Source organism: Bactrocera neohumeralis, chromosome 2 (genome assembly GCF_024586455.1).
Source record: "Bactrocera neohumeralis isolate Rockhampton chromosome 2, APGP_CSIRO_Bneo_wtdbg2-racon-allhic-juicebox.fasta_v2, whole genome shotgun sequence".
NCBI lineage: Eukaryota > Metazoa > Arthropoda > Insecta > Diptera > Tephritidae > Bactrocera > Bactrocera neohumeralis.
Window position 1 is genome coordinate 39,578,962 of NC_065919.1, and position 25,795 is coordinate 39,604,756.

The following is a 25,795-nucleotide window of genomic DNA, read 5'->3' on the forward strand; positions in this document are numbered from 1 at the left end:
ACTTACTTCTAAAAGTTTATTTATAAAATACATGTGTAATAGTATTATTCAAAATATTGCCCATCAAAGTTCTACAATTTTTACAACCGCAAAAAATTCAACTAACAGTCTGGAATGTTTGAATCCTTTGAAAAAAAAAAATTATTTTTATTTGGAAGATTCGATATTATTATTCAAAATATTTGTTATCGAGGGCACTAGCTTGTATATACCATTTCTTTTGCTCTACAGAAGGTCGCACTCTTAGACAGATTGTGACACAACACCATTTCCCGAATTTTGCGATGTTTTCTGGTGCTACCACAGCTTACAGACTTCCTGAACAAAGCCAATTCGGCAAATTAGTGCTTGCCCCTTGTCATTAAAAGTACTCTAGTTAAGGCTGGTTTCTATCGATTCTCCTTTCACGGGTCTTTTCCTAGATTTGGCGCATGGTGAATATCTGGTCGGTTGTTGATTTTCCAGGTCTGAAGCCACCCTGATAAGGTCCAATCAGCTTGTTGACGGTGGGCTTTAATCTTTCACACAATACGCTCTATAGAACCTTATATGCGATGTTGAGGAGGCTGATCCCACGGTAGTTGGTGCAGATTGTGGGGTCTCCTTTTTTATGGATTGGATTGGCCGCTTTGTTGTTCTTGAGTCGGACAATTGCTATTCGAACTTCTTCATGGTCGGGTAATGGAACGCTCTGCCGAGTTGTTGACGAGTGCTCTCAGAGAGCAGGAGTGCAAGCCGAGTAGAAAATCGTTCGGCTGTCTGTTGTGATTGCAGCTTCTCGACGTTGAACCTTCCTCGTGCGTTTTTTGCTGCACAGAGGCGGGTGCGAATCTTGGCTGCAACAAGATAGTGGTCCGAGTCGATGTTAGGACCTCGGAGCGCACGCACATCTAAAACATTGGAGACGATTTTGACATCGTGGCGGTGGCAGCTCTCATAAGCGCGCTCCAAGCGCTCATAGAAGGCATCTTTGGTCACATCGTCCTTCTCTTCCGTCGGGGCGTGGGCGCAAATCAGCGATATGTTGAAGAACCTTGCTTTGATGCGGATTGTGGCTGGACGTTCATTCACCGGAGTGAATGATAGTACTCGGCGACGGAGTCTCTCTCCCACCACGAATCCAACACCAAACTTGCGCTCCTTTATATGGCCACTGTAGTAAATGTCACAAGGACCTACTCGTCTCTGTCCTTGTCCCGTCCATCGCATTTCTTGGATGGCGGTGATGTCAGCCTTTATTTTTGCGAGGACATCAACCAGCTGGGCAGCGGTACCTTCCCAATTAAGGGTCCGGACATTCCAGGTGCATGCCCTCAAATCGTAGTCCTTGTTTCGTTTGCCATGGTCGTCATCAAAAGGGGGGTCTCTCATCCGAGGCTGTGTTTTCTTTTTCATTGGGGGTGTTTTTTACGTGGCGGGTCCCAAACCCAGCGCACAAGCCTATGCAGGGGCTGTTTCGCCTTCTCACATTAGCTCGCCTTCGAACGGATGTCCTTAGGCTACCCATAGGATACTTGGTCAAAGGCCGGAAGTAGTGAGCTGCTTGAGCCATGTGTAAAAGAATCGTTTCTGGCCACTCCCAAGTGAATGGCGATCAGAGAACTTTCCTCACTTGCGTGAACTTCTACACATGACTCCATCCTCCGAGAATCGACACACACCACCTCTTTGTCGATTTCAAAGCTGCTTTCGACAGCACGAAAAGGAGCTGCCTTTATGCCGCGATGTCTGAATTTTGTATCCCCGCAAAACTAATACGGCTGTGTAAACTGACGTTGAGCAAGACTAAAAGCTCCGTCAGGATCGGGAAGTTCTGCTTTCTCTAGACTGGACAAGGAAGCAAAGCAAATGGGTCTAGCAGTGAACGAGGGCAAGTCAAAATATCTCCTGTCATCAGACAAACAGTCATAACTTTGAAGTTGTAGATAATTTCGTCTATTGATGAACCAGTATTAACACCACCAACAATCTCAGCCTGGAAATCCAATGCAGGATTGCTCTTGCCAACAGGTGCTACTTCGGACTGAGTAGGCAATTGAAAAGTAAAGTCCTCTCTCGACGAACAAAAGCTAAACTCTGTAAGTCGCTCATAATTCCCGTCCTGCTATATGGTGCAGAGGCTTGGGCGATGACAGCAACCGATGAGTCGACGTTACGAGTTTTCGAGAGAAAAATTCTGCATCGGATTCGTCGCATCGGGTCATGCTTTACCTCATTCACGCACTAACACACAACAGAGAAAATGCGGCATATTTTACAGTACTACTACGATAAAGGCAAAAATGCATCTCAAGCCGCCAATAAAATTTGTGCAGTTTATGGACCCGATACAGTTTCCATTTCCACCGCACAACGATGGTTTCAACGTTTTCGTTCTGGTGTAGAGGTGGTCGAAGATGAGCCACGCTCCAGAAGGCCTGTCGTCGAAAATTGCGATAAAATCGCTGAATTGGTCGAAAGAGACCGGCATAGTAGCAGCCGTAGCATCGGTCAAGAGCTGGGCATGAGTCATCAAAAATTCATTTCAATTTCAATAAAAAAAAAAATTCAATAAAAATACCGCAAGACTTTTTTGACAACCCATTATAAAGTTCGTGTTTTCTCATTTCCGAAAGCTATATACTAAATTATACAAATTATTTATTTTTGCCAAACTTTCACATAAGTAAACAACTCTCCTCCGAAAGGTTCAATACAGGAAGCCATGTGCAAAAGTATACACAAATAAATCTGGTTCTACGAAACAGCTGTGCAGCGAAAAGGAAAGTGCTGAAAATCAAATGTTACTACTCGTATGTGTACTTAACATATTTTACGATTGCACACGAAAAGTTGATATGGAAATGCATCAAAGTGAAATGAAGCGTTTGTATACAAGTTGGCAATATAAAATTTCACGAACAGTGACGAACAACGTGTACTACAACATACAAATACAAACAGAAATTTGCATACACTTACACTCATATACGTTATATGCGGGTGTGGGTGGGGGTGTGTGTGCGCGAAAGTTCAGTGTACAGAAAAGCGCGGCTGCAAACGATCAAAGTGCTTTGCGCTGCATTTGATGTGGCCATAATAATGCGGTATATTGTCACAAAGTTGGTAAAATGAAAATTGTAGCATCAACACTCGCATTGCATTGTGCGGCAACAATGTGTAATGCGTTTGGAATGCCCACGCAAAGCGAGTGTGCCACAATTACATCTCAGAAACGCCATTAATTTATTTGAAACGTTTCGAAAACATCAATATTGTTGCCAAAAATTAACTAAGGCCTTTTCAAATAATCGCAAAACATGCGAAAGCTATTCGGCGCAACGAGTCATACATGTCGTATGAGTAATCTGCACGTCTGCACGTTGGGACAATACTCGTGAATTTTTTCCAAAAAGTACAGATCGTCACCTAAAATGCAAAATAACGTATCACCAAAAAGTTCGAAAGTGAGTGCTTCATTGATTGCGATCCACTACTTTAAATTACATACATACATATAAGTACATATGTCCAACATTTTAAGGTTCTGCTATCAGATATAACCCAGTTCTAACCAATATTTAAATTTTGTTTCACTTATGTTTCGTTTTATTGCGTGTTTCATTACTTCCTCTGTAAATTTCCGAAAATGTTGTTACGTTATTTTGCATTTCGGGTGACGAGATACACTTTTCTTTGTTTGTTACTTCATCAAAATAAAATTAATAAAGGAAATCCAAAACATAAGTTTTATTATACCCTGAAGAGGGTATATTAAGTTTGTCACTTTTCTCTTCAAGAAACTGCTCATTTGTCGGAACTGCAGATATCGGACAACTATAACATATAGCTGCCGTAGAAACTGAACAATCGGAATCAAGTTCTTGTATGGAAATCTTTCACATTTGATAATGTATCTTCACAAAAGTTGGCCTCGTATTCTACAATAAAACGAACAAAATGTATGTTTGACTTAAATCTAACTAAATGCTAATTTGTCGCAACTGCCCATGTCGATGTCGCAGATATCTGCCCGAAATTTGGTCCGAATATTTGTCCCAGGCGTTCTGACCGAAAAAATCCATGTACTTGTATTGAATGATTGGTGTTTGCGAAGGATGTTATAGCTTTGTTGTAACCGAAGTTAACGTTTTTTCTGTTTTTAATACTCTCAATGGTCCACAATATACAAAGCTTACCAATTTTATGTGAGTGATTACACTTCTCCGATTTATTAAATTGCCAGGAACTATGTAATACCCTGAAATATACATATGTAAATGATCATTGTGACTAGCTGGCCTGAATATACACCAACGATTCCCTCAATTTTTAATATAACATTCTGATCTGATCATTTTCCTCTTCTTTCCATTAAAATTCTTATATGTCAGATCAGCCAATATTGGACTACGACAGTATATAGCTGCAAGCTTTTCAAGTTTTCGTTGAGATTGTTTGTATCGGTATGTAAATCGGTTTGTAACTGAGGGAAAATAGTTCGAATTAGCTTTCAGCACCCATCGGCCCACTGTGCGAGACATCGCATCGCTGAAATACGCATTTAAAAACAGCTGATGTCTCGGCCGCCGACGTTTCGCCGTTTGTTACTGTCGCGTTTGTTGCATAAATAGCATAATGGGTTTTGAGTCTGCTTTCTTCATAATGCCAACACATCACCACACCCTCCGCACGCCCACCATTTATATTAAATACTCTTGTTAACTAATTTGTTCTAATTTTTTCGTGGCTACATTTTTCTGCGTGTCACTGGGTCTGCGTAAATACCGAGCAGTATTTACTGCCTACAAAAGTGCGTGTGTGTGTTCAATTTTCAGTGAATTCTTTGGCATTCTCAGAGCTCTTAGCCGTTGTTAATGTAATTTATAAATAAATTAGTATACAAACGGCGTTGCCTCCGCTCGCCCCGCTCTGACTGATCGCGGTCCTCATCAGCTGTTCGCTCCGAAGACACTTCGACTTTCATTCGCGCTCATTCGTTTATTTGTTTATTTTTCGTATTTCTGGTGTTTTTTAACTTTTGCGGCGCGGCGTCTCCGCATTTTTTGAATTTCTTCGATTCACTGCCAATTAGTGAGCAGCGGCGAGCAACTCAATGAACGACGCGGCACTGACGTTCGCACTCAATGCCTCCGTTTTATGGACTTTTGCTGTCTAGCGTAATTTTTCATCGCCTTCTTTTGTTGTTGTACTTTCGAAGCTTTTTCACTTTAGTGGAAAAATACGTAAGTTTTCCACACATTAGAAATACATATAAAACAAAAACAAACTGAAACGGGCGACGCAAAAATCGACAAAGTTTTTATTGCTAATTTTATTGCGAGCAATGTTCAACTTATTGTTTTTGTTGTTTATGTGTTCTTGAATTTTTTCTGCGATTTATTTGTGTGCGTGTGTTTCATTTCTGCGGTAAATTAATTTTATTGGTTCTGTGACAAATTTGTGCAAGGCAATTCAATTGATTTATACCGTTTATTTAGTTAAATAAAATGTTCCATGTTTTCGCTCAACTGATTTGTGTTCATTAATTTACAGTTAATTAGCTTTAATTTTATGCAATATTTATTGTGCTGTTTTTTCAGATAGCGATACATCAGTAAAAACAGTTTATTTCGAAATTGGAAAAAAGTTTATCTTCACAAGATTCATTACTTGTAAAACAGGATATTGAACATAGTACTGAAAGGTTTAGCAAAATATTGGTCCCATTTGCAAAACCTTTTGATAATCACTTCTTAGCCTGAATTTCGCTTTTATCTTTATAATGTCCTATTTTCAGAGACACGGGGAGGCTCTTGTATTCTTATCTGAAGAGGCGAAAATTTACACATCTCATAACAAAGTCTCAAAACGATCGTCAGTCGATTGTTCCAATTTTCCCATATTTTCGAATGAGAATTTCATTTCAGTCGAAATTGATTACTATGATTTTCCTACGATTCGCGATAACTTTTGAACAAACCTCGTATTGTCTAGTATATATCCAAAATAGTGGTATTCGACTTTACGGTTGATTTTATAAAACTCGGTTTTTTTCAATATAGATATTTCGATTGTAAAGGAAAGTATAGCAATGAGACTAAGTAAACATATGTGACCTAGGAATAAGTGCAAATATTGCAAACGATTTTACTTCTACACCGAAACTTGGCATTACCTTATTCATTATAATAATAACGCATAAGGTAACGACAGAGGCCTCATAAAGTACATATAATACATTGTGACAAAAAAGTACCTCGAAATAATAATTGAATTCCCGGATAAATGATATTTCTAAAAATATATATTGCTAAGTTGTTAGAACTGTCCTTAATTACTATGGCAAGTATGAACGCGATCTGTCAAGCAGATTGTTTACAGCAACAACTTAAGTCGGTATATATCAAATGAAGAATTTGTCTCAAATTTTACATATCTAACCAAGTTTCGTGCGCGGAATCGTTATTAGAAAAGGCTTTCGGTGATTAATTTTTATCAAAAACACAAGCTTAAGAATGGTACAAAACCCTCAAAGACGGTCGAGAGACCGTTGGCTCGTTCTGCACGACCTCGGACCTCTTCAACTGATGAAAATATTAAAAAATTAAGGATATGGTGCTTGAAAATCCTCAGGCACTCTAACACTTGCCTGAGGATTTTCAATTGGCAAGAGGCTCGACATTTCTCGCGAGTCCGTTCAAATGATTTTGATCCATATTTTGGGTAAGAAGTGCGTTCTTGCTGGACTCGTCCTGATTAAGATGAGTTTTTTTCAAAAAGAGTATCGTAAACAGGTCGTTTTAGACATGCTTGATGGAGCGAGTTTCGATCCCAAATTCATGGAGAGCGCTATGACTGCCGATGAGATATGGATTTATGAGATTGACATGCAAGCATGTCTACAATGATCGTAATAGAGGGAAAAACGAGCCGATCAAAGTGATGCTCATGTTTTATTCTGCCGATAGGTGCGACTTAGTGATTAACCTACTTGCTTACAAATATTTGACAATATTTTATTTAAGTAATTATCAAAAAATGAAAGCCTTCAGTAAAACAGAATGCGTAATCCTTAAGAATGTCGGGTGAGCAAGCATTTGCGTCTGGGAAACCGTCCCACAAGTGCAGCGAGCTTATGATCGTCTGTCGGAAAATTTTGTAAATATAAACAAGCATTTAATGGAAAACAAATGAAAGCAGTATTTCACAAAATCATTATTCAAAGCTAGAAATAAACAGTATATAAATACGCTGAGTAAGAGATCTACATAAATTTATTTTAAATGTTACAAAAATTTTATAAATACTTCTTAATAAAGCCAAAAGCAATGCCCAAAACCTCAATAGACTTAAAAGTTGAAGCACAAACTATTTAAATATATAAATTGATAAATCTGTCAAATTACACACTCACTTATCAAATGCGAACTCAAATTAAAAATAATGTTTGAATTGTTTCAATGCTAAAATAATACCACGAGTATATAAAATATGTATTCATTTGTATATCTATAAAGTTGCCACAATAAAAGAATCAAAATTGATTTCCCACTCTAAAATGTTTGGACATTAAAATTTAACCCATACATATGTACGTAACGCTCGAAACACACATGCAATATGACATATTCCCGCGCGCATTCGCACGAAACGCAGAGTCGTCTGCGCGCTTCTCGCCCTTTCGCACTCATAAATCATAATTTTCATTTTCTCATTTCGCATTCATGATTTGTTTTCATCAACGAGCAGATTGACGAAAATTTTGTTAAAGCGTCGGTGGAGCGTTCGAGTGCCGCGAGCGGGCAAGCGGAGTCAACTTTAGACGAGTCGCTTGTGGCTGCGATTTTTACCCACTTTTTGCTTACGTTGGTGTGCGTTTGTATGTTTGCATGCGTATGTGGAGCGAGTAACCGACGGCCGGGTGAGTTTCGCATGCGGTCCCCCATAAAAATTTGTCTCCAATTGTTTGTACCTACCTACTTGATCTTGTCACTGTGGCATCACGTCGCACGACTGAAGCCCCTCGGTGCTTTCCAACAACGCTGATTGCTGACGACGTCACGACGTCGTTGTGCTACGCGCTTATTCCGCTACATGCATATCGGCTAGTATGTGTGTATGTGTTTGGGCATATGTACATATATTAGCCTGTGTACTTAGGGGCAAACAACAAGCGCTGTGGCACGATTGCGGTTGCTCTTAATCCCAGTCTGCGACAATATCAGAACGACTGGACCGTACGAGCTGCCCCTTGACGTATAAATCCCAAAAACAATTTCAACGGCGTATTTACCTAAATTGGAATTTCCGGTAAAACGTATGCATTCCTACAAGTAATATACATACATATTTACATACCGTTACAGAAGTCAACGTTTTGTATGTGTATGTGTGATTGTGTGCTCATATCAAAAGATGAAATGCAATGCAACAACACAAAACTAATCAGCATAAAACCATTAAATAATGTGCTCAATTGTTGCTCCACATTGCAGCACACTCACACACGCATACATACGAAAGCGAGCAAACACACAAGTATTCGCGACTCACCAACACATCCGCGCGCCAAGATGCACAGCGAGCAAAGTCGCAGCAGCGGCGAAATGTCCGAGACGGCAAACCACTTTGGCGATGTAAGTGAATGTCACCGTCGTCTTAAATGGAATAATAAGCGTAAATAGACAAAAAAAGAAACTTAATTGCAATAAAAAATTAAATAAAACATTAAACCACTACATATGCCTGCGTATGTGTATTTGAGGAGATCGTATGCATTCGAGGGAATGTCTGGTATATTTGAGTGCTAACGAAGAAAATATGACAATGACGAGGGTCATTTCAGACGTGAATTACATTATAATTTCGGCGTGGTAAAGATTATACCCGTAGAGCGCCGAGGTAGTGCAGAACACCATCAATATTTTATTTCGAAGTCCTTAGGCAGGCACACAAGTTTAATAAAAATAAAAGAAAAAAATAATTTCTAAAAGCCTTACCAAAATGTATTTCTCTTAGTATATGAAATATGTGCAGAAGCACATAATTGATAGTCTGATAACTCTGACATGGTACGTTGCAGATACAAAAATTTTATGCTTACAACTTTTTCATTGCCCTGTAAATTACGAAGTTGTGAAACGACTACATATAGTAAAATTTTGTTGAGCATCAGATTAACTTATTGTATAGGTCATGAACTCATTTAGCATCAGTTTTGTATCCTGATTAGTATCTGAAATATATACTTTAAAGTTAACAACTATATTGTGCTCAGCAAAATATTCTTGCTCCCCAACCCAAGTATACAAAGTAAATCAACTAAGGTAAGTTCATCCGATTTCGCTACCCAAACATATCGTTTCTCCTGAATTATGGCCGATATTTACGATATAAAGTTAGCTTTTAGATATGATATTGTATTTTGTGATAAACGGTGTTTCTGGAAAAATATCAAAAGCCATCGAAAACTTTTTGAAAAGAGTTGCCATGTTTCATAGATTGCAGATGGACTCATTGGCAATAAGAATTTTGTTAGTATTTACATTTTGCCCATTTTCAGACTGAACCTAAATGATGTTGGGAAAATTTGACGAACCAAATGTACCTTAAATCGATAAAGTAGTTCATGTCTAAATTTGATTGATGTCTTTGTGGTGCTACAACCACTTCCCGATTTCCCCGCGTCATCTCTCTGGTTAAATGCTGTTATTTGTTAGAGATTAGTTGAAAACCTAGCCGTTAAAAAAGCGTGAATATTATCAGGTTTCTCAGTATAAAGATGAAATAATGAAAAAACCAGGTGTCCAATAAGATATTTGCCATAAATTTTGTACTTTATTGAGTACCAGCTATTAAACGAGTTCATGGTTTTTGGGCCGTAATTCTGTCTAAATTTGTGTGTCTCATTGCTCTTTGCATATTTTCTCAGGTACTGTTGTGGTTAGTGATTAGTGGTAATATTTGATTTTACTACTAATAACTCAATGATCCTTCAAACTTATTTTCAACTTACGCGTGGATAATGCAGAAATTCATGTCACAGTGATGGCTCTCGATTTTGGTTGTTTACAAAAAATCCTTAAAAGTAATAAAGACATTAGAATTTGACACTTACATACACCCCGTCAAGAAAGTATCGGGAATTCTTCATTTCCCCTATCATTTCCCCCTTATATGGAAGACAGGAACATTTTTTTCCTAAGTTGGTACAACTGTCCTTAATCATGAGTCGACCTGAGTAGTGTTTGTCAAATTTTACAAAACTATTTAACTTCTTTTGTTAAATTTTGGCCAAACACTCAACAAATATCATTGAGCAAGCACCGTATTCACCTGATTTAGCTCCATGTGACTTCTGGCTATTCTTGTTACTCAAAACACCGCTCCGGGGAAGCCGTTTTGAGTTAATTAAACAGCTGCTCTAAACACACTGGTTAACAAATGAGCTAATTTTTGTCATCATATTTATGGACCGTTGTACTAACCTAATAAAAACAAGTAAGGAAGGGCTAAGTTCGGGTGTCACCGAACATTTTATACTCTCGCATGATAAAGTAACAATCGAGATTTCATTATACGTCATTTACACATTTTTCAAATACCGTATTTGTGTAAAGTTTTATTCCGCTATCATCATTGGTTCCTAATGTATACATAAGTATATTATACAGAGAAGGCATCAGATGGAATTCGAAATAGCGTTATATTGGAAGAAGGCGTGGTTGTGAACCGATTTCACCCATATTTCGTACGTGTCATCAGGGTGTTAAGAAAATATTATATACCGAATTTCATTGAAATCGGTAGAGTAGTTCCTGAGATATGGTTTTTGGTCCATAAGTGGCGAGGCCACGCCCATTTTCAATTTTTAAAAAAAAGCCTGGGTGCAGCTTCCTTCTGCAATTTCTTCCGTAAAATTTAGTGTTTCTGACGTTTTTTGTTAGTCGGTTAACGCACTTTTGGTGATTTTCAACATAACCTTTGTATGGGAGGTGGGCGTGGTTATTATCCGATCTCTTCCATTTTTGAACTGTATATGGAAATGCCTGAAGAGAACGACTCTGTAGAGTTTGGTTGACATAGCTATAGTATTTTCTGAGATATGTACAAAAACTTAGTAGGGGGCGGGACCACGCCCACTTTTCCAAAAAAGTTGCGTCCAAATATGCCCCTCCCTAATGCGATCCTTTGTGCCAAATTTCACTTTATTATCTTTATTTATGGCTTAGTTATGACACTTTAGAGGTTTTCGGTTTCCGCCATTTTATGGGCGTGGCAGTGGGTCGATTTTGCCCATCTTCGAACTTAACCTTCTTATGGAACCAAGGAATACGTGTACCAAGTTTCATCATGATATCTCAATTTTTACTCAAGTTACAGCTTGCACGGACGGACAGACAGACATCCGGATTTCGACTCCACTCGTCGCCCTGATCACTTTGGTATATATAACCCTATATCTGACTCTTTTAGTTTTAGGACTTACAAACAACCGTTATGTGAACAAAACTATAATACTCTCGTTAGCAACATTGTTGCGAGAGTATAAAAATTTTGCAGTCTTCCATATAAGCAGTAGATTTAAATAAAGAATTCCCGATACTTTCTGGACATGGTATAGATCTTGAACTGTCCTATTAAAATATGGGTTTTATTGTCCAAATAAATTAAAATTGTGAACAAGTTTGAACGAACCTTGAACTCACAGAACATCGTTCTATCGGCCATTGCTTAAGATAACACTTGACAGTGTAATAACTGTAATTCTAATACCAAGCCTAAGACAATAAAATCAGGAAAAAACTTTAACGTCGGCTAAATCATAACTAGAATACCCTTCACCCCACCTATAGCAACTATACAAGATTCACATACTATCAAAAACTTTTTTTTTTTTTAATACTAACCTCTTAGACCTAACAGCCAAAATTCGTTCGGATAAATTTGCAACAGAGTGTATACCCATATCAATCATATCGTACAAGGTGCTTTCCAAAGCAAACAAGACTTAAAAAAAAAACAGAAAAAATGGTTTTTTCGGCAAAATCAATTCATTTTATTCAAAATAGTCTCCTTCTGCTTCACTACAGCTTTTTGTACGGTCAAAAAGCATGTCGAACGAGTGTTTTAGCTCGTTGGCCGGTATGACCGTCCGTATGCCGGTGCAAGCCTTTTGAATGACCCTTACGTCTGCATAACGTTTTCCTTTCATGGGAAAAAAAGGAAGAAGTCGCACGGTGCCATATCAGGTGAATACGGGAGTGGTTAATGGTTAAAATGTGATTTTTGGTCAAATAATCGGTCACAAGCGTCGAATCGAATGTTGGATTCTGAGCAATTTTTGGTCGCCAGTCAATTTGTGCGGAAGAAACCGTGCACACACCTTTCGTAAACCCAAATGTTCGGTCAAAATGCGATAAATCGATGTTTTGGAGATGTTCAATTCTATTTCCATGAATTCCAATGATGATTTCGGTTGATTTTTGATGAATTCACGTATAGTTTCAATGAAATTTCCGGTGATCACGGCAATCATCGCCATAAACTTGAAACGTTTCGGTAAAAGTGTTATCAATTTTAAAACAAAATTTAATGTTGGTTCTTTGTTCGAAGCTCATTTTCGCACCGATAACACAAACATACTGACACTTAAAACGCAATAACTTCACTTCCAATCCATGAAATGGCATGGCTCACTGGACAATCGATAAAGATAGCAGATTCTAACGCACCAGTCGACATATATGTAGATGGCGCCAACAGGGGTCGCTAGATTCAAAAAGTCCTGTTTACTTTGGAACGCATCTTGTATTTTATTGGATAAATATTCCTTGAACCATGTCCTATATTTCATATCACTTCTTCAGCACTTATGCCGTATTTCAACACTCTTCAAGTTCTACAAGGAAGAAGAATCTAACATACATAGCACTTATTTTGTACAGAGGTGTACTAGAGTAAAATAAATTATGTATAACCTCAGCCAATATCTTTACGGGAAGTTTGGAAATTTTATGTGGCATAGTTTTACATGACTAATAGAACGAGAATTCAAAAATTACGCTGCACCGACCGCGAGTGCTTGCATAGGCGATGGCTTTTCTTTTAGCAGCAGAAACAATTGATTTACTAAAGGAGTAAAAGTAAGAAAAAATGTCGTAATAATCGAGCAAAATCTCAACGAAATGCCACATCTCATTGCAAGTAATGGGAGTATTAGCATTTCACAAAATAGTACCAATCACAACAAAGAGTCACAAATCAAAGCGCAATGAAGAGGCAATGAGCCAGCAAGGCTACACCGACGATAATGTGAACTTGAAATTTCTCATACGTGTTCCAACCACACTGTCATGCCGCATGAGTGGCGAGTAAATCATTTTTAAATTTATTAATTTTTTTAATTCTGGTTTTTTACACCCAAATAAAAAATTGATATGTGAAAAATCAATATAGCAGCATGCCTCCTCACAGTGTAGTGCGAATAATTACGGAGATTTCATATGAAAAATAATGCAATAAATAATTATCGAGCTGAGATGCAATTTTAATCGAAAACAACAACATATACTTGTATGTAAGAGCTGAGAAAATATTTTGCTGTTCGCAAGGGGCACGTCGCCAGCATATTAATCACTTATTTATGAACCATTTCAGAATTTTACTCTTTTTATATCGTTTACCTATAAGGTAGGCTAATTTTGTTTAAATGACTCTACAGACCATTAGCGCGATACGTGACAACTGACTAGCAGGCATGATTCCGGGGGGAATTGTATGTGAAAGAATGGTAGAGAGTTTATATATACAACTGTGAAACTTCAACTCTGCCACTTTTTAGAGTTCATTGTGATTTGTAGAAATTTCGGTCCGATTTTAATTGATCGACGTTTACAAATTATCAAAATCCATATTAATAAATCCTGTCGAGTTAAACAATTTATGTTGCATGCTTCGGCAGTAATATTACAAACATATAAGATTTGTATCTAATGCAGAATCTAGGCTAACCTTAAGTGTTTGCATTTCAAATTTTTAAAATAAGCTATTTTCCCGAAGAACTGTGCAATTTTCTCATTACAAAATATAAACTGGTGTACTAATTATGATTTAGGTAATTTGGCTAACTTCAATACTAACATTCACTGTAATTCGTCGGACGTCGATTCTAAATCTTATTTGTCTTTGTCAAACGATGATCAAAATAATTATAATATCATGATATCACATTATATTGGTAATCAAGCGACCGGCCCAAAACGTGAAATAATCTGCTCACCGAAGTGTTCTCTCCATAAACCCATTGATTTATGCGATATGTAGGAAGTGGCGCCGTCTTGTTAAAACCAAATGTCGCTAGGATCACGAGCTTCAATTTCAGGCATCAAATAATCGGTTATTATGGCGCGATAACGGTCGCCATCATTTTTGAAGAAATGTTAACCGATCAAATGCGGCAATTTTGTTTGTTTACATACCCATGGAGCCAGAACGCTTCAACATTGAAACAAATTTTGCTCGAAAACGTGTTGGAACTTTTCAAGAGCTGATAGAACGATAATGATTGCGAATATCGGGCGGTTTCAGTTCTTGCACAAGCTCTGTTTTATACGCTTTCGATTTAAGATCTCGACGTAAAATACATACGTCAGTCCGAGTAGCTGCGAACGGCACCGAATCGACTCTTCACAGTCTTCGTGTACACTTTCAGCTACGGCTGCCACACTTTCTTCACTGCGTGCTGGACGTGGTCTATTCGGTACAATATTATCCAATAATGAATGCTGGGTCTCAAGATGGGTGATAGTTTTACGAATAGTTCGCTCAGTAGGTCAATTATGTTGACCATAAGTTGAGCGAAGCGCGAAAGTTGAACGATTTGTAAACGGTGTTCAGGCGTAAGTCTTTCCATGATGAAATGCCAAACAATACTGATAAAAAAAAATCATCACAGCTTGACACTACTCACACATGATCTGTCAAAAAAAAAGCCAATTGATGGCAAGGAGCACTACTTAAATCACCCTTTATACGCATGGTCCGCAACTATCTTATATCAGGCTGAAATTTATTTATTGCATCTGGAATCGTACTCCATGACATGATTTAAATGCTATTCGTTCTAGCTAAAGTTTTCATGTAGCATTTATGCCATAAGAAATCAGCATTGATTTTTCCGAAAAAATACTTTTCTCTAAAGGCTTCACCGATATTTATTTCGTTTATAATTGAAGAGTAAAATACATAATGACGCAAATACCACGAATAGCTTCAAATTCGAAATGTCGCCTCATTTACATGATCCCAAGATGAGGAACGCAAATCAGAAATTAATTGATTATGAGAATTTGAACTACTCTATGTACAAGTATAACAATACTTGTTTTGCAAGCAGGTTTGTAAAGTAGAAACGCCTGATCGACATGGAGTTCGCAAAATCCACTTGCTGCCATATCATTATAAGTCAAATGCAACACAACACGACGCAGACACCCACCTGGTGACCGGTACTTAGAACCCAACGGACTCACATACATACATATGATACTTCATATAAGTATATATATACAATGTGCTATTTTCCTTAAGTATATTCCCGAATGAGAAATATGTGTCTCACTCCTTTTCTGGTGTGGGTTTTCCCTACCGTTGGCGATCAGCTTTATGGTAGTCAGTGTTGTATTAAGCGCTTCCATTTTACTTTAACCACCAACTCTGGTAGTGCTTGGACAAGTCTAACGCTTATGATGAAAAAGTGTCTGCTTCCGTTAATAAACGGTTCTATTGGTAGGGTTAGGGGAAAAGCTCATTTAATATGCGCGTTGTGCGGTGCCACTAACCTCCGAGACACATGCGTACTTGTGCGCTGGGACTATTGGCAGGAAGACTTGGCGGCCACGGCAACAGGTGTAACGTGTCAAGTGAATTCAAGAACTGCCAGTAACATAGTATGTGTGCTCGTTCATGCACTTACATATATTTCATGTGTATATTTATGCGCTTGTAGGTTCCCAGTTGTCGTTGTACATTTTAGATTAGTTTTAATAATTTTAGTTTTTCATCATGGCACTTCCTTAAGCGGTTTGGGGTTTCATATTCTATTGCGAGTTCTCTTTTATTATTTTTGATTTTGTACTGCTTCCTCGGTGCTTTAGTTTGGTATAATGAATTAGCGTGTGTATACGAGTATTAGTATTTGATAAACTTTCATAAAATTATTGAATATTCAAATTAATTTTCGTTTTGCTTTTTTCTTTGGTTTTCTTGTACTTGCAGCTCTCTTTCTTATTGTTTTTATTAATTTGTAATTATAAACGCGCTACACGCAACTACCTTTACACCGTTTAACGGCACATCCGGCGGAAATTCGTTTTTGGCTATATTCATATTGGCGGCGAACGGAACGCATAGTGGAGCTGGCGAACACACACACAAACGCAACTAGTGGGTGGAACAACAAGTGCTCTGCCAAAATTTTGTACGCGACAAACGGCGAAGAGTTCGTGCTGCCCTTATTTGCGGAAGTCTGACAAAATGTCTGTGGGTAAGTTCATACGCAGCGATAAGCAAATGTGATATACATATGTATATGTGGCTGCCACCATATTCGTTGCTCGCCTTTAAGGTGAACATGGGGCATATGTTTTCGCCCTAATAAACTTAGCAAATTGCCAAAGCACAGTTATTGTTTTGGTTCAATGTTTCTGTGTGATTGTGTAGAAATTAGTGACGAATTAGTTTTACGACCTTTTTATTGCTGTGTGGAACATATGTTTCGATCAGCGATTAGCCTTTGATTTGACAATGTAATACCATAACATTTCTTTGACAAATAGTAAAATTTTCATAATGAAACCATTTTTAGGCTTAAGAAATAAAGTTTTAAGTGCTTCTAAAAACGGGAAACCGTTAATTGTTGCCATGCCATAAAGCAACAAAGTCACGTGCACAGTGAAGCTTATTTGCACCGTCTCTATTCCTCATTTCTACTAAAGTGGCTTTTTAAAAAAATATTTGCTTTATTAAAGTTCCCCAAAAGGATTTGGGTTTAGTTAAGGCAAATATATAAGTTTACATATGTGTCTGTTTAGCCTAGAGAATATCGATAAACCCGTAGTAACAAGGAAAGAATATTTCAACCAAGTGGGTCTTTTTTGCTATCGTTAGAAAGTATGGTTACTAAAAAAATTGATGTTAAGTATTCTGCTTTTGTTATATAGGCATATTATGTTGTATTTCCAAGAGAGTGCTTACTTAAAAGTTTGTTCAGTCAGAGAAGTCCTCCATTTCTCTGATTAGAATCTGATTGACTTCTTCCAAAGTTTCGGTGTGTTCGTTCAAGATAACCAGTTATAATAAGACATCAGTTCCAAAATCGAAAAAAGAAATTAATTTGTCTTTACTACTGATTTAAGTTAAATTAGGTTGATGTGGAACAATTAGAAATAAAAATTCATTTAGAAATAAATATTCCTTCATTTAGGACAATGAGCATATACTCGATGTCCCAAATCAAATGACAAACAGACATACAAAATCACATTTTCCAAACAATGATATATATATCCTACATCCGTAATATACACAGACTTATTTTCGAGACATTTATTGGCTTTCTGAAATATTACATCATTATACGTAGTATATGGGAGTTGGGGTAGTATCGACACGATTTTATCTATTCTTGCCAATACAACATTCTATTACCATACCACAAAATGTTTCCTGGGTTTCACCAATCATATGGAGTAAAGTCAGTCGGATGTTCCAAAAACTTCATATTAGTGTTATGGGGGCTGGGTCAAGCTTTCGCCCAATTTTATTTATTTTAGGCACAAATACACTGTTGTGAGTAAAACAAATTCTGTAATTTTCTTTGAGATAACATAAATATCGGACGATATATGCAGTATAAAGTCACCAGAAAGTTCGAAAATCTTTAAAATAGGTATATGGGGGCTCAGGGAAGTCAGAAAAGGATTACCTGTATATATGTAGGTACTGGAGTCCACATATTCGATGCTTACGAGGTTGAACAGTTTTGGTTTGATTTGAGCAATTTTTAGTTATAAGGCACGGGGTTATCACCGATTTCATCTGTTTTCACACTATCGGTAGGAGTTCTTATAATATTTGTGTTGAGTAAATTTGGTTTTTGTAGCTTTAGTAGTTTAAGTTCACAGGTGTACTAAACTACAGTTTTATATCTTAATTTAGTATTTAGTTATAGCACTTTATACAAGGTGCGTTCCAAAGTAAACAGGACTTTCAAATGAAATTCAAATGAGCTTCGAACAAAGAGCCAACATTAAATTTTGTTTTAAAATCAACAAGTGGACCAATCAAAATCCGTAATTACCGGAAAATCATCAAAAATCAGTCGAAATCATCATTGAAATTCATGGAAATGGAATTGAACATCTGCAAAACATCGATTTACCGCATTTTGAAGCGTTTGGTTCGCCGTATTCGACGTGTTCGGCGCGAATAACGCGAAGATGAAAGTTGGCGTTTGTTGCACGAAAATGCGCCGTCTCATCGATCGACGCTTGTGACCTATTATTTGACCAAAATCACATTTTAACCATTAACCACTCCCCGTATTCACCAGATATGGCACCGTGCGACTTCTTCCTTTTCGGAAAAATGCATTTGCCCTTGAAAGGAAAGCGTTATGCAGACGTAGAGGCCATTCCAAAGGTTTGCATCGACATACTGGCGGCCATACCGGCCAACGCGCTAAAACACTCGTTCGACAAGCTTTTGGATCGTGCAAAAAGGTGTATTGAAGCAGAAGAAGACTATTTTGAATAAAATGAATTGATAAGATAGAAGCTCTTCGTCGACCAACGCCTGCTAAGCATTTGCGAGGTCCACTGATCCAGTGCTAGAATAAAAAATACCAAGAGCGATCCAACATGGTCCCATTCCAGCGAGGAAAGGGTTCTCTCTTTTGATTTTGATTTTGTCTTTAAAGTTCACAGCGACTCCTATTTGACCATGCAACCAAACTCAGTTTCGTTAATGAAATAGATACATGTTTTTTAGTGAGGAAAAACATTCCTTTACTAACATTGAACTTATAGTATATTTAGAGAGCTCAGCGCTGATATTGCCGCCTTGCTGTCAGAAAGAATACTCAAATCCCTGAACAAAGCTGTACTTCGAAGCAGTACGTTTACTGTTACCTTAATAGCAGCCACCGCGAGAAAAACACTATAACTGTCAAGTAGCATAAAGCTAAGCTTTGACCCACCGACTTCTCCCGTCCCAATATCCCTCATCCTCAAGTTTCATGGATAAGGTTGGTATCCTCAAGTAATTTTGACAGCTGGTTACGCATTGAGAATGATCTACATTAGAAGAGCGAGAGAGAATAAACAAAGAAAACAAACTTTGTGCGTAATATGTATGTGTGTATGTGTATGGTAACAAGAATATTTTCATTGAGAAAATTTGATGATTGGTAGGTTTTATACAACACTCTGGAATATACTTCATAATAATGATTTCAACTAATTTAGGATGAATTTGACGATTACTTCGAATTTCCTTCAAGAAACAATTGTTGATTTGATGTTTCTTCGCAAAACCAGGTTTGCCATATTCACATTTTACTGAAAAAAAGTATCAAAATTTAGTACTAGATTTCTTGAGAGCTGCGTACTAGCACAAGTAAGTTTATCGCAGGAAAGTTTCCTGACCGTTTCTTAAGCGTTTTTTTATATGAAGTTTTTACGTTTCTTGAGAGCTGCATACTAAGCTATACATTTGAAGAATGAGAAAATTTGAGTAAGTTTCTGTTTGGATCATTTCATATGCACAGGTTCCCTTAGCCTTAGAGCGACCTTTGCACGGGATGTATGTGAAAATGACAATAAGCGTTTTTTGCTGGTGTAGTCCGCAATGCACCGGAGATTCCGGTGAGTGCCACCCTTTAGACAATAAAACATCATTGTCTAACGTTTTTCTAACGTTTTTCTTCCCTATAGCTCCTCTACAGCAATATAAGGCAACCGATGGCTACATTACTACCTCTTCAATATTCGGCTTCTATGAAAGCTTTGTCTTAATCTCTAACTATGAGAACAGAAATACACTTCTGTTTGGTAATCATTGCTTCAAATATTGACATTATTTTTTATCCATAAATAAATCTTAGCAGATCCCTTTAGCAAGCAGTCCGCCGCTTGGGGTGAGGCAGAGTAGTAAGTGATACATGAAAATAAAAAAACGAAACAAATTAATAGATGACCTCAGTGTCAGCATAGAGTGACACTCCGTGCTGTGATATGGGAAAGTCGAGCACCAGTAAAATAAATTACTCACGTAAAATAAAGAGCGACAAAAGTCATTGAGTCTTACGCAGCCACACTATACATACATAAGTAGATGTATAGATACGTGAAATATTAAGTGCTGCAAATGATGAATTTGTTAAATAGAATTATTACATTACTTACGAGCTGTACTTTGTATCGACATACATGTATATATGTATATAAGTACACTCGACTGAATATAAAAGTCTAAGAATATCACTTGAGTAACAAATTATATGCTTAAAGAGCGCCAGCTGTGCTTCACACGCTTATGATCTATTAAGCGTAATGAGTGTGTAATGAAGGCCGTTTTCCCACATTTTTTCAATCACAAGTCTAGATGGGAAGCTCATTCAAGCGTATATGAATTTTGACAACCCTGCGTTGCGCTTCATTTACCAGCGACGTCGGCAATCGCGATCGATGGAAAACCACACCGCTATTAGCTCACAGACAGCGTTTGCAGTTTTTGATTTCGAAGAAATCCTGCGAGTTCCAGAGAGCAGCTCATATCGAGTTATTTATCTTTTGCGCTCTGCTTTCCTTTCATGTAATGTGACTGCTTTGCCACGCCCAAAGTCACACCCTATCTTTAACTGGGCTGTTCTTCACTAATCGGTATACACACATACATAAATGTCTGTATATATTTATATCTAAGACACTTTAGTATTCACTTACCAGAAGCAGCACCACCCTTTCCACTAGCCCTAGATTATACTTTCATTTTAGGTAGGAAAGGTTCAATTTCACCAGGATTCATCTCTATTAGAGAAGATAAATTGTTTATCGTTCTGGGAAATTGCTAATGTTTTTGTTATTATGCGCACTCAACTGCCCCTTGACCTAGTCTCAGCCGAGCCTTTGCATTTGATGGACGGTGGAGAAGTCTACATACATACGCATATGCAGTTTGTAGTTATGCTGACCTTTCACTTAGCATGCGAGTGTGTGTGTTTGTGCATTTCGTACTCATTTTATTTGGTGTCAGATTCTGTTGCACTTGTCCCATGACCTCTACAGTTTTCGGTTGTTGTGCACATAATGTTGCGGTTGCGGTTGGTGGGTGGGCAAAACATGTCACGGGCCTGTGAACTTTTCAACTTTTTCAACTTCTGTTGATTGTCTGATTTCCTAGTCAGTGTTTGTGAAAGATTAATGAGATTTTTAGATTAGTACAAACAACATTTGCCACTGACTTTTTTTAATTGTTATATTATTGCATTTTGAGATAATATTAAAAATTTATTTAAAATACCGTATATGATTTTTATACCCTCGCAATATATTGTCACAGATTACAATAGTTTAGATCACCTGATGGTTGTTTTTATCACCTAAAACTAATCGTGATAGATACAGAGTTATATATACTATATATATAAATAATTAGGAAGAAGAGACGAGTTAAAATACGAGATACTTTCAAAAGTAATCAAGTTGGATATCATATGGATTGAAACCAAGAGACGTTCATGGACCATTATTTATGTCTAAACACAAAAATCATACGTGAAGCCTGGCAACCAACCAAATCAACAACAAAGTCGAATATTCTGGAAGCCAAGGTGATACTCTGTATTTGGTGGGATCAGAATACGTGGTGCATTATGAGATTCTAAACATGGGTGTAATCATTAATGAGAAACGCTAAGGACAATAATTCATCAAGTTGAAGCGGGCGATTGCCGAAAAATGCAGAGGATCATCATGGCAACGCATTCATGAAATCATTCCTCATTTTGCTTTTTTTAGATTTTGGAGTCTATAGATGGAAATTTAAATCGATAATTGAAGAATATCTTCACCAATTTATTAGGTTGTCAAATATCTCTCTTCCGGGTTTTTGCTCTTTATTCAATGTTTTATAAAAAGTGTTACAGTGATCGGATTTAGTTCAAATATGCGCCGTTTCGTTCGATAGTCTGTTTCCATCTGGACGGTAACTTCATAATATCCCCCTCAAGCGGATTTGCTTTTAACGAAGGAAAACTTTAAAATAGCGAGAATTTCGGCGTTAGTGAACTCCATGTTTAAATTGGGCAAACACTTGACCTAGCCCCATATAACTAAAATCTGGATGTTCGCATATATAAATATTTAACCTATGTATGTATGTGTGTATAAAACTGCTACTTTCCGATCCTCTGGTTGACGATTTATACCTTAAAGAATTTCCCTGGCTTTTATTACTGCAAGTTGCAAGAGTATATAAACTTTGGTTTCACCCGTACTTAGCCCTTTCTTACTTTTTCAGAAACCATCAAACTAGAAGCACGAGTGGTCGAAACTTCAAAAAATGACAGTATACTTTTATCTCTAACCTTTCATTTAGATATTTGGTCGAAAAGTGATTTCGATGTAATTTTTTCTTTATCCCGATCTAATGAAGTGGTCATTGAAACAAGACTGGTGCCTCCCACGCCAATTGCTTGTTGATAGAGTTCTTATTATTCCAAAATATATCAAAAATTAAACTTTCCGGATATGTCGAAAATATTATATTGAAAATACTATATCACATTTTTAGACATTTTTGAACTTAGTCATTCGATCAAAATGTTCTATGAATGATATATGTAATTGGTTTGTTATAAATGTCTACAACCTTCTACAATTTATCAAATAACTTTCATTTTATACCAAAATTGTAATAATCAATTAATTTAAGGTTAAAACATAAAAAATATTTTTCGTTTCATATCGTTGACTATAAAAGTTTAATATTTCCTTTCGTTTACAAAGGTCCATGTCGCAATATTATGAGTCTCAGCTTTATGAGATGCAAATAATATCAAAAATGGTTCATTTCGTTAGTTCTATATTTTCTCAATTTTGACATTAGTTCCTTAAAGGGCGTGGGAGCTTGCCTGAAAAAAGTGAAAGTGGAAATGAAAGTGAAGTTAAGCAAAATTTCTAAAATATTTTGCAGAATATCCTTTGCTACCTTTCTAAAGCTGTTTAGATCAGCAGTAGTTGAATATAAGTAAGTAATATTATTACAGTTTTTAAAAGGCAAAAAGCCGTTACACTTAAAGAGGAATTGAATTAGACAGGAACCCATCACATACATACATACATATGTTCGGTCATAATTATCATGCGTGCGCTCACTTCCTCCATTCATTGATTTTAATTACCATCGGAAAGGATCAACAATAGGTGGAAATTGCGAAATTTGTTTACAATATGCAATTTCCTATGTCGCCAACAATAATGCCTTAATTGCAGCTAAATAGTCATTGACTATTAAAAACTCAAACTGGCCGGCAGCGCGTGCGAGTATTTATGTGGACGCACGTATGAGCATAGAGGCACGCACTCACACCGTCAGCCGCACACTGCCACACGCTAATTGTTACGCAATTAATTAAAGTCCCATTCACAACTTGTTAATGGCAGTCCTCAGTGACTGTCAAAGGAAGTGTGGAAAAGTGGAATTTTTTAATGGTAAAATGAACATTATAATTAATTTTTAGAAAAGAAGAAAAAACTATTGAAAAATAGCAAAGTTGATGATTTTTTAATATTTTATCAAATATAATCCGTAAACCACAATATTTTATACTTACATATTTCATTGATGGCAAATTATCGCATTGTGCTTATTTTAAGAAAAAATACAAATCGCAATTCACAGTTTTCCGTACAACTCCAATAGCTCTTCTCAGTCACTGATGAATGCAAAATGGCTTATAAATGGTACCGTTACGTACCGGTGTATCACTCTAGTTGTAGCGAGTCTCCCGACCGTGTGCAGACTTGAGTGGAAATGCGCAAATAATTGCACGATCTCTGAGGAATGTGAGAGATGACAGCCACCGACGCGCCACAACAACTTTGTGCTAAATGACAAGAATATTCAATTGAACACATGCATATGTGCTATGATACATATATACATATGTATTATGTACATATACAGTATAATGTCATGCAATGAACTATTTGCTGAAGAGGCTTTAAACCCAAACCCAGCAGCGAATGAGAAGAATATGTATAAAAAGTTTTTTGAGAGAAATATACAAATATTTAAAGCAAGTGTTTTTAGGCTATAGCTTTCCTTAAGAGGTAACATTAAATATTTTATAAGAATTTTTTAATGTTATAAACATATAGTGTATTAACAATGAAATTGTGAAATTTTTGGGGGAAAAAATATTTCAAACTCTGCCACTGCGATTGCATTGGACAACTCCTTACACGACCATCTAAAGTGAAAAAAACCTTAACTTAGAACTTGGGCGAACTGAAACATTTTTATTTAAAATGACATTTTTTTTTCAGATGGCAGACATTTTTACAAAAAATAATAAAAATTTCGTCCTTACAACATTTTTTTTTCGGTTGATTAATTCACAAATAAAAACACAGTTTCTATAAAAACGTGATTTTTTAATCATAAATCATAATAAAAATCCTTCATCCAAAAAGAAATATGAAATTATAATTGTGCCATTTGAGTAGTAGACGTAGTTTTTGTCTTACCATTAATATTTGTCTGGTATTTCCTGAAGTATGAAATTTCGCCTAAAAGTATAGGCATCACCCCAATTGTATATTTTTACACTAATTCCTATGCATCCTTTCTGTACCATGTCTACTTTTGATGCTTCTGGGGTATTTATGTATTTTAGCTTTAGTTACATGTTAGTTATGTGGGAACGAATAAAGGACAGACTAGAAGTGGGCGAACGTACGGACAGTAACATGCAACACTGATCGCAATAGACAACGAGTGTCTACTTTTAATGCTTCTGGGGTATTTATTTTAGCTTTAGTTAAATGTTAGTTATAGAGTAACGGAATTTTGTGGGCGTGGCGATTGATCGATCACCCATCTAGAATACCGATAATAAGCTGAGAACCACTCTTGGTGGTAGTCTCACGGTGGAAAATTTGACTCCACTTATGTCCAAGTCCTCTGTAAATTGGAAAGCTGTCAGCGAAGCGGCAGATCTAAGTATGGCAAGATTGAGACATTTACAACAGATTAGGTGTCGGCCAGTCCGTAAAATATAGGAAACTTAAATTCTCTCCCATGAAGTAATACTTTGTCCAGTGGACCCGTGGTAGATACATGACATGTACATTAAGTTTTATCAAGATATCTTATGTTTTACTAAAGTCGTGGAAGTTAAATATCCATATATGTGGAAGGATCATGACGTTCTTTGTTACACCTACAACAGCTAGATAAATATGTATTTATCTTTATATAGAATAAATTTATAAATATACATACCTCCATTCACATATAGACTTCAGGGTGAATACTTCGAAGTATACATTATATTTCTTAAATTCTTCATTAATTAATGAGCGGATCCGATTTGTCTTTAATTTCTACTTTGGAATAGCACATAAATACAATATATAAAGTTCTCCTTTCCTTCCCATCAAAATTTGTTTCATATTCTCTTCACATTTGTATCCGATTTCTTTTAGAACCATATTCTCGTAGCATTTATATTCGGCATATTCCATCA

At 36.9% G+C, this 25,795-nt stretch overlaps 1 protein-coding gene across 3 annotated transcripts in view; it reads left to right on the forward strand.

Moving 5' to 3' along the window:
• The window catches only part of LOC126754574 (uncharacterized), a 96,799-nt gene that overhangs the window by 8,719 nt on the left and 62,285 nt on the right, over nt 1-25,795 (forward strand). For all 3 annotated transcript variants that reach the window (XM_050466671.1, XM_050466681.1, XM_050466672.1), the window contains exon 2: nt 16,261-16,528. In XM_050466671.1, the coding sequence (XP_050322628.1) occupies nt 16,519-16,528 (10 nt within the window). In that variant the 5' untranslated portion in view covers nt 16,261-16,518. The remainder of the gene's footprint in view (nt 1-16,260; nt 16,529-25,795) is intronic.